The following is an 18,207-nucleotide window of genomic DNA, read 5'->3' on the forward strand; positions in this document are numbered from 1 at the left end:
GGTGAGTTATACACTCACCTAAAGAATTATTAGGAACACCATACTAATACGGTGTTGGACCCCCTTTTGCCTTCAGAACTGCCTTAATTCTACGTGGTATTGATTCAACAAGGTGCTGATAGCATTCTTTAGAAATGTTGGCCCATATTGATAGCATCTTGCAGTTGATGGAGATTTGAGGGATGCACATCCAGGGCACGAAGCTCCCGTTCCACCACATCCGAAAGATGCTCTATTGGGTTGAGATCTGGTGACTGTGGGGGCCATTTTAGTACAGTGAACTCATTGTCATGTTCAAGAAACCAATTTGAAATGATTCGAGCTTTGTGACATGGTGCATTATCCTGCTGGAAGTGGCCATCAGAGGATGGATACATGTTCTCATTCTGTTTACGCCAAATTCGGACTCTACCATTTGAATGTCTCAACAGAAATCGAGACTCATCAGACCAGGCAACATTTTTCCAGTCTTCAACAGTCCAATTTTGGTGAGCTCGTGCAAATTGTAGCCTCTTTTTCCTATTTGTAGTGGAGATGAGTGGTACCCGGTGGGGTCTTCTGCTGTTGCAGCCCATCCGCCTCAAGGTTGTGCGTGTTGTGGCTTCACAAATGCTTTGCTGCATACCTCGGTTGTAACGAGTGGTTATTTCAGTCAACGTTGCTCTTCTATCAGCTTGAATCAGTCGGCCCATTCTCCTCTGACCTCTAGCATCCACAAGGCATTTTTGCCCACAGGACTGCCACATACTGGATGTTTTTCCCTTTTCACACCATTCTTTGTAAACCCTAGAAATGGTTGTGCGTGAAAATCCCAGTAACTGAGCAGATTGTGAAATACTTAGACCGGCCGTCTGGCACCAACAACCATGCCACGCTCAAAATTGCTTAAATCACCTTTCTTTCCCATTCTGACATTCAGTTTGAAGTTCAGGAGATTGTCTTGACCAGGACCACACCCCTAAATGCATTGAAGCAACTGCCATGTGATTGGTTGACTAGATAATTGCATTAATGAGAAATAGAACAGGTGTTCCTAATAATTCTTTAGGTGAGTGTATGTCAGGCTGCTCAGCCATCATGGCATATAGTAGGCAGAATCACATCATTACCATCTATTGTAGTGCGGTATAGTAATGTTATGGAAGTGGAAGTGGATGTACCTACTGAACTGGTTTTGCTCCAGGCAACTCCTAAGAGCACTATTCTGGCGGTCCCTTGGTCTTCACCCTTTAACCCCTATTCAGCTATCTAGACTCCACTGCAGGGGAACCACCAGGCCTGTTCCTTCTGGAGTAGTCTCCGTTGAGAGGACGCTGACCCAAAGGGGTCTAGAGTCATCCCTAAGATATGCACTGAGGGGTCAGGCAAAACCATAGTCCAGGACAAGTTGAGATCAAGGTAGGCAGAGTTTGGGCAATCCAAAATCAGTTTACAGATCAGGACAGGCATCTCAGGGTCAGTACGAGTAACAGGAAGAGGTTAGATCTGATAACAAAGGGTCAAATTCAGAGACAGGTTTAGGTTGGTAAACGGGCAGGTAAGAAGACAATCGTGCATCTTAACAGAATACTAGACAACTAGAACTAATTGCTTTGGGAACTTCCAAGATGGGAAGGTCTCTTAAATACCCTAAGGTGGCCAGCCACTGACTGTAAAAGACTGAGGTGGATCGACACTAGTCCATTAAGAGTCAGAGGAGGCATGCAGTCCCTATGGGTGGAGAGAGGAAGAGCAGGCAAGCAGCAGACCTCAACCTGCTTGGAGTGAATAAGAGAATGCAGGCAGGCACGAGAGAAGGGAAAGTGAATGTTTCGGTGGCCATGCCCACCAGGTGGAGAGAGTCAGTGGTGGGCACGAAACAATAATATAACAGTATAGTTGTAAAAAAAAAAGATATGGATGTGAATCTGTCCGTTTGGTAATGGCTGTCCCTGGTACTAAAGTTCCTGGTCACATTCAAGTGAAAGAGATTGAGCCTCAGTATCAGGCAGAGCCATTACCAAATGTATGGAGCTGTGCTTGCTAAACAATGAAGGGTCTGCAGTACTTTTCGGATCACCACCATCTCTTAAGTCAGCTGATTGGTGGGGTGCCGAGAGGGGGATCACTAACTATCTGATTTTGATTACCTATCCTATGGACAGGTCATCAATATCAGTAATGGAAAACCCCTGTAAGCCCCACCTATGATTTACCCAGGGTGTATCTGAAACCCTAAGGAAGCACCCTTTTTTTTTTTAAATGTCTCACCTGTTTTACAAGACTGCCTGTGAACCATGGCTACTGGAATGTCTGCAACACTACTAATCATTGAATGATCCTGCTGCAATTTAAAAGCAAATCAAAAAGGAGTCATATAGATAATGTATGTCTACACATGAAGGTTGGGAGATGTAGAGGCCATGTGCATAAATGGCTTGTCTACCAGCCTCATCTGCCAGCATTGTGTTCACAAAGTATTTGTCTGGGGTAAATTTATCCTTAAGGAGGCTGCCAGCTGCCTGGTATTGGGAGTCTTACAGGCACAATGCTCCCTGGGAAAAGATATGCAAATTAGCTGTCCTTATGAAAGTAGAAATCTACAGTAAGTGGTAGATAAGCTGCAGCAACCGGGCATGGCCTCTACACAGTGGAAGGAGGCTATTTTCTCTGTGTTAGTTCCGGGACTGGTGGATACTGCCAACAGATGATTGGTGGAGGTGGTGGATGTCAGACCCCCACCAACCTAATATTGATGACCTATCTTAAGGAGAGCCTTCTTGCTTCTAGAGGAGAGCTAATGTGGCAATCAAATGGGTGCAGTAGGATATATACTGTGACAGTTAATTTTTGGTCAGTTTGTCATAAACCTAAAGTGGTAATTTTGGGACTTACTATTGGGTATGTGAAGCCATCATTCTTTTGCACCTAGGAAATGTCACACCATAGACAATGGACCGACATTTTGTAAATGGTTAAGGTAGTTTAATGATTTTTCTACCAAATGATTAACGACACAACACAGTTTCAATAGGCTCTAGCAAATTAAGAAGTTTGAACACATTCAGCCTTAGGATAAGGGAACATTAATTAGACTGTATAATATAATAAATGACAAACATTCTATTCCTAGCAAAAGAGACCATAAAATATGAAATATAGCTGCTGTACAATGTGCGGAAGAGTGTGTTTGGACAATACTGGGCCTGGATTTGTGAAAGACCACATATACCAAAGTCCTAATGAATGCGCCATCCTGCACCCTTATCAGAATTCCAATGAACAGATGGAGGACGGGTACCCACCTCAGTTAATGGATTCCCATATTCTCATTGACTGAGATTATGGGGAATCACCTTCACTTCCCTTGATGTTATTAAACTGCAAGAATCTCATGGGAAATCCTCAGTTGTTCCAAGACTGTGGTCGCATATACAGGATATATGCAGTAGATGAGAGGTGTCCCGATAGAAAAAGGTAAAACGAGTCTTGGTACTTGCTTTTCGACACCTGGTTTTTATTTTCCCCTCTACACCTTTTCTATTTGACTTGGGTCAATTCCCCACATCCACAGAGCAATTCCTCTCAAAACTCTTCAATAGGTTCCTGGCACCAATTAGTAAAAGGGATGAGACCAACTAGGTTCAGTGGTCTGCCTCTATGGTATTTACACACAATGATAGATAGATAGATAGATAGATAGATAGATAGATAGATAGATAGATAGATAGATAGATAGATATCTAAATAAAATCCAGTGTGACCAATTGCCTTCAGAAGTCAACTAGTTAGTAAATAGAGTCCACCTGTGTGTAATTTATTCTCAGTATAAGTACTACTGTTCTGTGAAGGCCTCAGAGGTTTGTCAGTGAACATTAGTGATCAAACAGCATCATGAAAACCAAGGAACACACCAGACAGGTCAGGGATAAAGGTGTGGAGAAGGGTAAAGCAGGGTTAGGTTATAAACACAAAATCCCAAGATCTGAACATCTCATGGAGCACTGTTCAATCCATTATCTGAAAATGGAAGGAATATGGCACAACTGCAAACCTACTAATATATGGCCACCTACCTAAACTGACAGCCCAGGCAAAGAGAGCACTAATTAGAGATGCAGCCAAGATGCACATGGCCACTCTGGAGGAGATGCAGAGATCCACAGGACAACTATCAGCCATGTACTCCACAAATCTGGCCTTTATGGAAGAGCGGTAAGAAGAAAGCCATTTTTTAAAGCAAGCCATAAGAAGTCCCATTTACAGTTTGCCAATAGTCATGTAGAGGCCACAGCAAACATGTGGAAGAAGGTGCTCTGGTCAGACGAGACCAACGTTGAACATTTTTGCCTAAATGCAAATTGCTATGTGTGGTGGAAAACTAACACTGCACATCACCCTGAACACACCATCCCCACCGTGATACATGGTGGTGGCAACTTCACTATAAAAGCCCTGAGAGAGATACCCCTGAGAGAGGGAGATTAGAATGTCTAGAACCCACAAGGAAATAAAATGGATTCAGACAGCAAGGTATTGTGCACGTTTATGGCAGAAAGACTTTGCTACATACGGATTGGCCACCTGTATCTGGTATCTGCATCCCTTAGTCTGGAAAGGCATTTAACAAGAACCTCATTGCATGCCTGTGGTTCTGCTGAGAGACTGCAAAGTGCATTTAAAGAGAGAAAGAGAGGGAATAATACAACCTCCATCATTGTAGCTGCCCAAACGCTGCTATTGAGAAAGGACTGCACTGTGAGTTCCTTTGGAACTGTGCCTTGTTACTGTCACATGTACAACTACTCCTATTTGCACTTTAGTAACGAGAGACTTATTTATTGACACCAACAGGCCTGGTTAGAGTTAGACTTGAGATTTCTCCTGTGATATCTTGCTTTAATGTTTTTTCACTTGAGTTATTAGGAGCGGCGCGATAGGACACCCGACACCATGAGGTCAGTCTACAAAGCCAGTTAGCTAAACCAGTCGTTCTCCAGAAAATCTAATAGAACTACTGTTTTACCAAATAAACAAAAACAGTCAAGTCATTACCATATCTTCTAAAAAAAAAAGGATGCAAATTTCCCAGAGAGAAGTTACATGCAAGCTTTTACAGAAGAGACGACACAAAGCTGTTAACATATCCTAGGTTCTCTACTTTTACACTGTAATAAGTATAGAAAAAACCATAGCTCCAGTTAATTAGGAAGCCCACAGGTATAGGAGTCAGGTGTCACTAATTAGCAAGCATCCTCTTTACAACCATGGCTGGTGCATTCTCTTCTCCTCATGACTGAGCTCCATGAAATTGCTCACTGCTGCGGTCCTCTGAGGTCTTAGATGCCAACTAGGATTCCAGCCTACTGAACTTCCTACTCACTGAAAGTTTCTTTTAGAGATTTGCATTAATTGACTTTCAAATCTAATTGTAAGCACCCATAGCTCCAATTCTATGTAGTTCTTGGAATGATTCGCTCTGCCAGACATGAAAAGTTCCACATTTGTCTGTGTTTTTGACTCAAGATGCGCAGCTGCTTGAAAGTCTATCTGTTAAGACTTGAGAAGGTCATTCTCATTACTGCAGTTATTCTCATGACTACATGTCATTCCATGGGGAGTGAAGCGCTAAAATATCTATTGGAAAATGATTGCATTCAATTCTGGGTAATTCAGTATGCACAGCCAATCAGTGTATGAGAAAGAAGATTCATGAGAATATCTGGCGTGTGAATAGCCTGATTTTTCAAAGCTCATTGACAAGTGATATAGTGTTATAGAGAATGAGGAGGCCCTTTTCCCTATTTCTGGCTGGAGAGGTGGTCAGGAATGCACAGTCTATTCTCAGTCATGGTCATGTGCTTTTTTGCTGCTAAAATTGTCAAGAATTGCAACAAAAACCACAAGCTGACATTTATGGGTGAAGAATTGCTAAATAAAAATGAATAGGACGAATGGGCACTGACAGTTCAATTTTGTTTTATGCAGAGTGGGTGCATGCGTGAAGTTAATACCCTGATTCCCCCCTACCTCCAACCCGCCCACACACAAGATGGTGGGTGAAGTAACGAGGGACCCCACACTTATGAATGCTGATGTTGAAGACATACATTGTATTTGGTGTGCAAAGTAGCTTAGTACGGCTATAGCAGTGGATTTACAGTTTGGTTGAGGTCAAGGGTTACACATGTGGACAATGTAGCATTGTGCCGTACAGTGGGGATAGATCAAAACTGGAGGAGCTCAGTGTCTTATGGTCAGTTAGTTCTGCCCTGATCTCCTGAGACTTCACCACATGTAATTTACAACCCTTCCCTAAAATCAAAATAATTTCTGCCCTAATCTCCCAAAATGTGACATGTAATCTTGAGCCCAGAACCTGTCCACTCCACTTCATACATGCTTGATATTTCTCCACAGTAATCTCTGATCCACTGACATCTACACAACTCTGCTTCAATGTCCAGATACCTCCCTACACATAATCTCTGGCCCACAACCTGTGTCCTTCATACATCTCTGCCCTAATCTCCTGATATCTCCCTACACGTACAGTAATCTCCAATCCACCACCTGTCTTCTCCATACACCTATGTCCTAATCTCTTGATACCTCCCCATCTGTAATCTTTAGTCCATAACTTGCCACCTCCATACATCTCTGACCTTATCTCCTGCATACTTCCCAACATGTAATATGTAGTCCACAACCTGTCCCTCCATAATCTCTGCCCTAATCTCCCCATGCACCCCTACATGTAATCTCTGGTCTACAACTTGTCCCCTTGGTGGCCCGTGCACACTGCTGTCCCCATACTGTTGTCCCTTGTGTTACTTTGACGGTCTGTGTACACCATTGCCCTGCTACTTCAGACAGGCACAGGAGGCTCTCCACTCACCCTATGTCTGTTGAAAGTCCAGCGCTCCGAAAGTGGGCATTGGGGCCAGCGTCCTGTGTGTCTATTGGGGATATTCTTCATTGAACCTCACCTCATTCTGCAGTATTGCAGGGGTTAAACCCTTCTGTGGTTCTGTGTGCAGCTACTAGACTGTTTTTAAAGTGGTAATCAGCTCTGCTATATATTTTGTGCTGTTTGTCTCATTATTTGCCTTAGCAATAGGTTCACTAGTCTACTAGTCGCAGATAAGGTGTACTGTATCTGATTGCCTCTGTACAGATTTCTGCCTGATTCCTGACTCTCACCCTCTGCTGCTTGACCTGTGCCTGTTTACCATACTGACACTTTGCTGCCCTGAACTCAGACTTGTTTCACAGATTTGCACAAACTCAGCATGCCCTGAGCTCGGGCTGTTGCTGACTACAAATTAGCCTGACCCCTCGGTTCCTCGCACCAGTGTCTCTGATCCCTGTGGGTCACCTGTCAACCACAGGATAGGTCATCAGTATTTTATTGGAAGGGGTCCGACTCCTGGCACCCCAACTGATCAGCTGCTTGAAGAAGCCATGGCGCTCACTGGAGCCAGCAGCTTACCCTAGAGCTAGTGACGTCATATTCATCGGTCACGTAGCCTAAGTGCAACTTAGAATGGGGCTGAGCTGCAATACCAAGTACAGCTGCTATCCAATGGACGGTACTGTGCTTGGTAAGGTGGCCATGCTGGCAGTGCTCACCGGAACTATGGTGATCACAGTGGCCTCTTCAAACAGCTGATCGGCTGGGATGCCAGGTGTCGGACCCCCACCACAACACTTGGACAACTCCTTTAAATAATGAGAGCACTGCACTGCAACCTTATCAAGTATATTAGGAATATGATCCGATCCATGTAGGCTATCAGCTTTTTCATAGTAACAGTAGGGGACTGCTAAATTGAGATAACACTTTTGAAAGAAAGTTAGTTTGCTAGAGCTTCGATTAAGGCAGAGCTATGGCATTGAGCCCTGCTTTGTGATTTCTGTGCGAGAGTTTTCATTAAAGCTTGATTGATTGATTTTAAATCAGCATCAAGCCCCTGGATGTTTCCCCGGTGCACAGAACATAAATTGGAATGTATTACTCATTATAATTTACAAACATCCACTTATCTGCAGAGCGGCTTATTCTAACTCTGTCATGCGAACGGCATAATAAACCAACCACCACCTACCCCAAAGTACTTCCCTTTCTTCAAGAAGGCCACCGTCTTGGAAAAATGTTCCCCCGTCTTCTTACTGCGTGACACTTTGGTAACTACAGCCGTGCCCGAGAGAATCAGGTAGAAGTTTTGAGCAACGTGCCCTTGCCTTATGATGACTCTTCCAGGCCCAAAACTATAAAACAAATTAGTGCAATTGGTTACAATGCGAAGCACATCCTGGCTGAGAAGTCAGGGCTGTGTAAAAGCGGTGTGTTTCATAAATATTCAAATCAGCAAGGCGCGTTAAAGTTATCACGCTCCATTTTAACAACTGTCTGGCACTTGTTCAATAACTAAGAATTAGCAGGAAATAAAAACTTTTCCCTCTTCGTCGTAACTTTCAGAGATAGGTGGTTTTGCCAATAATGTCTTCAAATGCTTATAAGGTACTTTTGAAATTTCAGACTGTCGGAAAATAGCTTTTTAGATACTTGTTCAAAGTCCCCAGGTTGCACTAAAAATTGCATGCTATAGATAAGCAAGACGCTTATCTATAGCATGCAATTTTTAGTGCAACCTGGGGACTTTGAACAAGTATCTAAAAAGCTATTTTTCGACCGTCTGAAATTTCAAAAGTACCTCCCATTAAAATGAATGGAAACCTAAAGAGAACAGTTTACGTTTCTAGCTTATGGGCTGCAATGTGGCTGTTCCTATCCCTGGGGCACCTTCCTCTTATGTACCAAACCTAGTCATAGATAGGCTTTGCTACACCTGGGATAAAAATTTAGATTGTTGCCCTAGTTCTGTATCTAAAATACCATGACCAAGGCAGAGTGGCTTGTTGACATTCCCCCCAGCACCCACGATACATTGAATGACAGCCTTCCCCCTAGTTACATTTCTTCACAACAATACTGTCTGTAGGAATGATATATGATTGACAGACTTGGACTAGGTTGGAAAAATAAGGAAAGAGCATGGAAGTGTTTGTCTGCACATAAATACAGATATGTGACCAGGTGACTAGAAGATTTAGTGCCTTGGTCCCAAAATGCCTGACTATGGTTCCAGGTTTATTCATCCAGGTTCCAAAAAAAATTAAATAATGAAATACATGTGACATATGAGAACATGTATGATTTGTTCTTTGGTTGGAACACCTTAACTCTTACATGAAATGAAGCCATCAATTTGTAGGCACCAAAACACTGTCTGAGGTGGCTTTTAGACCCCCCCAGTCACCAGGGCCCAGGTATCGTTGTTAACTCCAAGAGAAGTAACAGGAAACAATCTGATTATAGTTTTCGAATTTAGGCAAATTAAGTAATGGTTTCAATTAAATCCACTAAATCACATTTTTAGTGCCTTAGTGTCAGGTTGAAAAGAAGTCAGTAAAAGAAGCACTTATGGATTTTTTTCTTTGCTTATATAGTGCAGTATAGGCCATTTTTAAAGAATAAGATAGAGGCCCTTAAACATATTGTGTATACCTGTTTTATTACATATATTATTTGTAGGTTGGCAGCCATCTTGAGTCCTTCATTTCATACATTTCCCATCATGCCTGGCTTTGCAGAGACAGAAAGGGACAGAGTCTCACACACTGAACTGCGTAAGAGAAGCCTGAAGACCTGCTGTCCTCTCACACTGCAGGGTCTCCATGTGATGTAGCTTCCCTCTCTCCTGTAGTGTTGAGCACGAATAGCAAATTTTTATCGCGAATATCGCCACTTCGGGTATTCTCAAATATTTAGAATATAGTGCTATATATTCTTTATATATCGAATATTTGGCATTTTTTTCCATCTGAACACATGATTCCTCTCTGCTTCTTGCTTGTGGGCCAACGAGAAGGAAGCAATGTCAAGTTCACAACAATACTTAGTGCACCAATCAGTAATCTGTCGTCAGACCTGCTAAAATGTGAAGTTGCACGTAGTGCGATAAAATAGTCTAATCACTGCCGATCAGCGCAATCGCAAATATATTGGAGCACTTGACTCTATCTGCATATAACGCTATTGTAATGTTCTGCCGGGTCAACCATTTTCTCCAGTCTGAGGAAACTTATACCACCTTGAAAAATGTAGCCAAAGTGACCCACGCCTGTATTTCGCGTTACGAATTCACATTACGCGATTTTTACATTGTCGATTTATCGCATTCAATAAAATAATCTCGAATTCTCGAAATTTGCGAATATATGACGAATATTCTACAAAATATTTGTGAAATAGTGCAAATTCGAATATAGCCCCTGCCGCTCATCACTACTCTCCTGTCATCTCTCTCTCCCCTGTCAGCTGTTACATGCAGGAGGATCAGTGTAAAGCTACACCCCATAGAAGTACACTGTAGAGTCAGCACACACAGATAGTACAGGCAGGGAGTTTGAGTCAGGAGGTTTGTATAACTTCATCTAATCACTGTATACATTCTCCTACTATATAGCTGCACTCCTGGTACTTTGGGTAGAGGAGACATTATATCTTCAACAGAATATATTGTTATACAGAGGAAGATGGAGGTTGAAGAGGGGCCTGATAGCAGCAAGAGAGATTTGATTGGTGATGATGTCATCCTATAGTTCACAGGAAGTCAGCCACACAGGAGAGACACATTAGAGCACATGACCAGGTTATCCTAATGAAAAGGTTCAAAATGTATGGATGCAACTAAATTAGAGTGTAACAAATTACACTGCTAGAATACTGGTGGTGAGTTGGTAATATATGTACTTCTTTAAGTGTGGGTGGAGACCAGAGGAAGCCCATGTAAGCACAAGAGAGCATGCAGATGTTACACCTGAAAGATCTGAAATCCAGAACCCCAGGGCTTTGATTAGGTCACCATTGACAATTTTGGATTGACAATAGAAAAGAACAGCCAAAAATAAAAGACAACAGGCAAAGATCTATCAAGTACTGTACAAATCACCGTAACGTTAAGTATATGCCAGCAGATGAACATAATTCTTTGTGACAAGTCAGCCTTGAAGAACTGTCCATTGTAGAACCGTCCATTCATAGACTGACTGTGATTCATTGAGCATCAGCGTTAATGTTTTTAAGCATAAAGTTTCCGGCTTTGTTCAGACATTAGATCATCCTGAAGAAGTCCTCGATCTCAAAGGCTGGAGATGAAATTAGGTCAGTGTGTTTTCATGCACTTTACAGTCGTTCTATCTGATCATGAGGAAAAGCTGATTTAAGCGTCTGTCAGACATTATCAGTCTTCACAACCCTGTGAACTCCATATCGAGTTCCCTCTGATAATAAGACAAAATGGCATGTGCTTAATTATCGCAAGTAAAATCTAGTTCTCTTCCACCACTGTATATTCAGCATTAGTGAATGAAATTTTATTACAGTATGTGGTAGGAGAGTTAATTATCATATTCCACAGACCATAAGACACATGAGACAACAGGACATCCAGGCTTAGACATCATAAAATTAGAAAAAGAAATGTAATATTAATTGCAACATCTCTGGTGGTGATAGGTAATGGAGTGGTTAATGTCGCTGGTGCTGCTGTTCCAGAGTAGAGCCCTTTACTTGGTGGTCTAGGGAAGAAGGGCATTCATACTTTATGACCTGGTGGTCTATAATAGAAGAAGGGATTAATAACTGGTAGTCTAGGGTTAGAAGGGATAATATTTTATTCCCTGGTGGTCTAGAGTAGAAATGGGTTAATATTTTATTCCCTGGTGGTCTAGAGTAGAAAGTGTTAATATTTTATTCCCTACTGGTATACAGTGGATATAAAAAGTCTACACACCCCTGTTAAAATGTCAGGTTTCTGTGACGTAAAAAAAATGAGACAAAGATAAATCATTTCAGAACTTTTTCCACCTTTAACTGTACAACTCAATTGAAATACAAACTGAAATATTTTAGGTGGAGGGAAGAAAACAAAAAAAAACCTGGTTGCATAAGTGTGCACACCCGCTTATAACTGGGGATGTAGCTGTTTTCAGAATTAAGCAATCACATTCCAAATCATGTTAAATAGGAGTCAGCAGACACCGGCCATCATTTAAAGTGCCTCTGATTAACCCCAAATAAAGGTCAGCTGCTCTAGTTGGTCTTTCCTGAAATTTTCTTAGTCGCATCCCACAGCAAAGGCCATGGTCCACAGAGAGCTTCCAAAGCATCAGAGGGATCTCATTGTTAAAAGGTATCAGTCAGGAGAAGGGTACAAAAGAATTTCCAAGGCATTAGATATACCATGGAACACAGTGAAGACAGTCATCATCAAGTGGAGAAAATATGGCACAGCAGTGACATTACCAAGAACTAGACGTCCCTCCAAAACTGATGAAAAGACGAGAAGAAAACAGGTCTGTGAGGCGACCAAGAGGCCTACAGCAACATTAAAGGAGCTGCAGGAATATCTGGCAAGTTCTGGCTGTGTGGTACATGTGACAACAATCTCCCGTATTCTTCATATGTCTGGACTATGGGGTAGATCGGCAAGACGAAAGCCTTTTCTTCTGAAGAAAAACATCCAAGCCAGGCTACATTTTGCAAAAACACATCTGAAGTCTCCCAAAAGCATGTGGGAAAAGGTGTTATGGTCTGATGAAACCAAGGTTGAACTTTTTGGCCATAATTCCAAAAGATATGTTTGGCGCAAAAACAACACTGCACATCACCAAAAGAACACCATACCCACAGTGAAGCATGGTGGTGGCAGAATCATGCCAAGGGGCTGTTTTTCTTCAGCTGGAACTGGGGCCTTAGTTAAGCTAGAGGGAATTATGAACAGTTCCAAATACCAGTCAATATTGACACAAAACCTTCAGGCTTCTGCTAGAAAGCTGAACATGAAGAGGAACTTCATCTTTCAGCATGACAACGACCCAAAGCATACATCCAAATCAACAAAGGAATGGCTTCACCAGAAGAAGATTAACGTTTTGGAATGGCCCAGCCAGAGCCCAGACCTGAATCTGATTGAAAATCTGTGGGGTGATCTGTAGAGGGCTGTGCACAGGAGATGCCCTCTCAATCTGACAGATTTGGAGTGTTTTCGCAAAGAAGAGTGGGCAAATCTTGCTAAGTCAAAATGTGCCATGCTGATAGACTCATACCCAAAAAGACTGAGTGCTGTAATAAAATCAAAAGGTGCTTCAACAAAGTATTAGTTTAAAGGGAACCTGTCACCAGTTTTATGGTGTCCTAACTAAGGGCAACATAAATAAGTGATTGATTCTCTTAGCACAATGCTGGGTCACTTTCTTTATTGACCCAGTCAATCTGCCAACATCTTGTATTGAAAAGCTCCAGCTGATAATGATGAGTCATGAATATTCATGAGCTCCTGACTCTCCCCGCCCACCTGCTGCTGAATGACAGTTTGTTTCCATATGAATCAGCAGCAGGTGGGCAGGGGAGTGGCTATAGCTCTGAATTAAATATACGCTGGACTCAATGACATCACGCCGGACTCAAATCAGCTCATTAGCATGCGGCATGCAGCATCTTTGTGTGTATATTATGAGGTAACCATCTGTCACACCAGTAAGTGAATACATCTAAGGTACTTTTTAGTAGTTAATGATTGTATATAATTAGTTAGATTATAATCAAATATCCACATGACAGGTTCCCTTTAAGGGTGTGCACACTTATGCAACCATATTATTTTATTTTTATATTTTTTCTTCCCTCTACCTAAAAGATTTCAGTTTGTTTTTTCAATTGAGTTGTACAGTTTATAGGTCACATTAAAGGTGGAAAAAGTTCTGAAATTATTTATCTTTGTCTCATTTTTTTACCTCACAGAAACCTGACATTTTAACAGGGGTGTGTAGACTTTTTATATCCACTGTATGTTAGAAAGGGATAATATATTATCCCATGGTGGTCAAGGATAGAAAGGATAATATTTTATTTCCTGGTGGTAAAGGGTAGAAAGGGATAATATTTTATTCTCTGGTGGCCTAGGGTAGAAAGGAGTATGTTATTCCTTGGTTGTCTAGGGTTGAAAGGGATATTTTATTCCCTGGTGGTCAAGTGTAGAAAAGGGTAGTATTTTATTCCCTGGTGGTCTAGGGTAAAAAGGAATATTTTATTCTCTGCTGGTCTAGGGTAGAAAGTAGTAATTTATTCCCTGGTGATCTAGAGTACAAAGGGATGTTTTATTCCCTGGTGGTCTAGGGTAGAAAGGGATATTTTATTTCCTGGTGGTCTAGGGTAGAGAGGGATATTTTATTCCCTGGTGGTCACGGGTAGAAAGGGATAGTATTTTATTCCCTGGTGGTCTAGGGTATAAAGTAGTATTTTATTCCCTGGTGGTCTAGGGTAGAAAGGGATGCTTTATTCCCTAGTGGTCTAGAGTAGAAAGAAATATTTTATTCTCTGGTGGTCTACGGTAGAAAGGAGTATTTTATTCTCTGGTGGTCTAGAGTAGAAAGGGATGTTTTATTCCCCGGTGGTCTACGGTAGAAAGGGATTTTTTTTCCCCTGGTGGTCAAGGGTAGAAAGGAATAGTATTTTTTTTCCCTGGTGGTATAGCGTAGAAAAGGAATGGTATTTTATTCCCTAATGGTCTAGGGTAGAAAGAGATATTTTATTCCCTGGTGATCTAGGGTAGAAAGTGATAATATATTATTCCCTACTAGTATATGGTAGAAAGGGATAATATTTTATTCTCTGGTAGAAAGGGATAATATTTTATTCTCTGGTGGGCTAGGGTAGAAACTAAAAAGAGATATATATAATATACCCTGGTGGTCAAGGAAAGAAAGGGATAATATTTTACTTCCTGGTAGAAAGGGATAATATATTATCCCATGGTGGTCAAGTATAGAAAGGATAATATTTTATTTCCTGGTGGTAAAGGGTATAAAGGGATAATATTTTATTCTCTGGTGGTCTAGGGTAGAGAGGGATATTTTATTCCCTGTGGTCACGGGTAGAAAGGGATAGTATTTTATTCCCTGGTGGTCTAGTGTAGAAAGGAGTATGTTATTCCCTGGTTGTCTAGGGTAGAGAGGGATATTTTATTTCCTGGTGGTCAAGGGTAGAAAAGGATAGTATTATATTCCTTAGTAGCCTAGGGTAGAAAGGGACTTTTCTTTCCCTGGTGGTCAACGGTAGAAAGGGATAGTATTTTATTCCCTAGTGGTCTACGGTAGGATGGAATATTTTATTCCCTGGAGGTCAAAGGTAGAAAGGGATAATATTTTATTCACTGGTGGGCTGGGGTAGAAACTAAAAAGAGATAATATATTATAGGTACACAAGAACGAGTCCCAGCACTGGATCGATTATTAGTTGCATCGTCTTTTATTTTTCAAATTGAATATTTACATGTTATAGACATCACCTCCCACCACCACCGGTTAACATGTTTTGAACTGAGGAGTTCTTAGGGTCCATTCACACACGTCCACATCCGTTCCACAATTTTGCGGAACAGGTGCGGACCCATTCATTTTCAACGGGGCCGGAATGTGCTGTCCATATCCGCATTTGCGGATCCGCACTTCCAGATCCGCAAAAAAATAGAACATGTCCTATTCTTGTCCGCAAATTGCCGGCGATGTGCTGGCAATGTGCTGTCCGCAAAATGCAGAACGCACATTGCCTGTGTCCGTGTTTTGCGGATCCGCAATTTGCGGATCCACAAAACACATATGGATGTGTGAATGGACCCTTGCCGTGTGTCTGACCTCTGTAGTTCAAATAAACCCACCCCTCCAATAGAAAAAGTAAGTAAGAAAAAGGGGTGGGGGGACACCAAAGTGAAAAAGGGAGGGAGAAAGGAAAGAAAGAAAGCAGGTGTAGACAAATGGCGGGGGGGTAAATTAACATCCCTAAGTGAGACACACCGCATTCTAACTTCCATCACATGTAGAACGAAAATATATATACATATTATAATGGATAACCCTCTCACCTAGTACAAAATATATATATTATAAATCCTTCTAAAGTGCATCTGTATAGAAACATATAATATAGTAAAGCCTTATATAAATAGGAAAATGTATAAAAATTGGTTAAAACAAGTACGTAGTGTGAATAGGTCCGATAGCAGATCTGAAAAAACTCCATGACGGAAAAATAAAAGGGCAAGAAAGAGCTCTATCAAGATTCCCCCATAAGGTTAAATATGACATCAAAATGGTCCTTAACACTAAATCCTTCTATAATATCACAGTGAAGTTACATTGCGAATAAATAAGACTAGAAGGAAATCTAGTATTTAGCCTAAATATCCAGTATGCCTCACGTAATATTTTTTTTTCTTTACTCACCTTATTTAAAAGCAAAAGTACATAAACTGTTCATATTACGATTATGTTTCGTTATGAAATGATTTGCTGCATTTGAGACGCCTGTTGCTGAGGATTTACAATATAAGGGTCCATTTACACGTCCGTAGAATGTGTCCGCACCCGTTCCAGAACCCCATTCATTCTCTATGGGGGCATGAATGGATGCTGTCCGCATCCACATTTCCAGAGCGCGGCCCCAAACTTCCTGTCGGTGGCTCCGGAAAAAAAAATAGAACATGTCCTATTCTTGTCCACAATTGCGGACAAGAATAGGCAGTTCTATGGGGGGTGCCGGCCGGGTGTATTGCCGATCCGCTGGCCGTGCCCGTGCTGCGAACTGCAAATTGTTGTCCACAATGCGCGGGCACCGACCGTGGGTCAGCCACATGCGGATTGCGACCCCATTCAAGTGAATCCGCCCTTTCCCGCAAAAAGATAGGACAAGTTCTATCTTTTTGCGGAACGGAAGCACGGAACGGAACCCCACGAAAGCACTCCGTAGGGTTCCGTTCCGTGCTTCCGTTCCACATCTCCAGATTTGCGGACCCAGTGAATGGGTCCGCATCCGTGATGCGGAGTACACACGGCCGGTGTCCCGTGTATTATGGACCCGCCGCATGCGTGCCGCAATACGGCCACGGGGAACACACGGCCGTGTGCAAGAGGCCTAATGGAGATGTTCTCGCAGTCTAGCTTTGAATTGCCTACTAGAACTTTTCACATACATTACATCACATGCAATACATTTAATGGCATAAATCACACCTGACGTGTTGCAGTTAAAGGGGTTCTACAGTTTGTTTTAACTGATGATCTATCCTCTGGATAGATCATCAGCATCTGATCGGCGGGGGTCCGACACCTGGGACCGACACCCGGGACCCCCGCCGATCAGCTGTTTGAGAAGGCAGCGGCGCTCCAGCAGCGGCGCGGCCTTCTCACTGTTTAACGCTGGCCCAGTGACGTCACGACTAGTATCAACTGGTCTGGGCGGGGCTAAGTACCACTCAAGTGAACAGAGCATAGCCCCGCCCAGGTCAGTTGATACTAGTCGTGACGTCACTGGGCCTGAGGTAAACAGCGAGAAGGCTGCGGCGCTGCTGGAGTGCCGCTGTCTTCTCAAACAGCTGATCGGCGGGGATCCCGGGTGTCGGACCCCCGCCGCTCTGATGTTGATGATCTATCCAGAGGATAGATCATCAGTTAAAACAAACTGCAGAACCCCTTTAATGTAATTTTTTATCAAAAATCTTTCTGTGTGTAAAATTATCAAAGCTTTTTGTAGATAAAGCATATTTTCACGTATTGCAGGGGTGTCCACCACATTTGTCCACAATCCATGTATCATTACTTTTATTTGAAAAACGTGTAAATAGCGATGGAGAGGTGTGAGGGCATCTTGATACAATCCTACATCCATTTTTTAGGATATCATACAATATGTTGTCTTCATAAAGAATGGAGAGACACCTCCGGATCACATGTTGTATCGTAGAAAACTGCCTACTGTATGTAAGAGCCAATGTAGTTCTTTCAGCATTCCCCTTCTTATTTATATTATCATTTTCTTTTCTGTGTTGTATTAAATCACGTCCAATGGTCTTGAAGAACAATTCTGTCCTGCTCTTCCTCTTTACTATATCTAAGGCTCTATGTAGCATCCAATCTGGATAACCTCTTAAACTTAGGCGCTTCCAGATGGCTCTACTTTCATCTAAAAAACTGGCATCGGAACTACAGTTCCTCCGTGCACGTATCAATTCCCCAACTGGAATGGATTTGATTGTATGTGTCGGATGATGACTATTATAGTGTTTGCTCAAGTCTCTTTGCGAAAGGTCTCTGTATGGATGTTCT

General features: G+C 42.1%; 1 protein-coding gene across 1 annotated transcript in view; it reads right to left on the reverse strand.

Moving 5' to 3' along the window:
• LOC120994033 (cyclic nucleotide-binding domain-containing protein 2-like) overlaps positions 1-18,207 on the reverse strand; it is a 244,720-nt gene that overhangs the window by 171,813 nt on the left and 54,700 nt on the right. Inside the window, exon 6 of the mRNA XM_040422495.1 lies at positions 8,088-8,250. Coding sequence (XP_040278429.1) covers positions 8,088-8,250 — 163 coding nt within the window. The remainder of the gene's footprint in view (positions 1-8,087; positions 8,251-18,207) is intronic.

This window comes from Bufo bufo, chromosome 3 (genome assembly GCF_905171765.1).
Source record: "Bufo bufo chromosome 3, aBufBuf1.1, whole genome shotgun sequence".
Taxonomy (NCBI): Eukaryota; Metazoa; Chordata; class Amphibia; order Anura; family Bufonidae; genus Bufo; species Bufo bufo.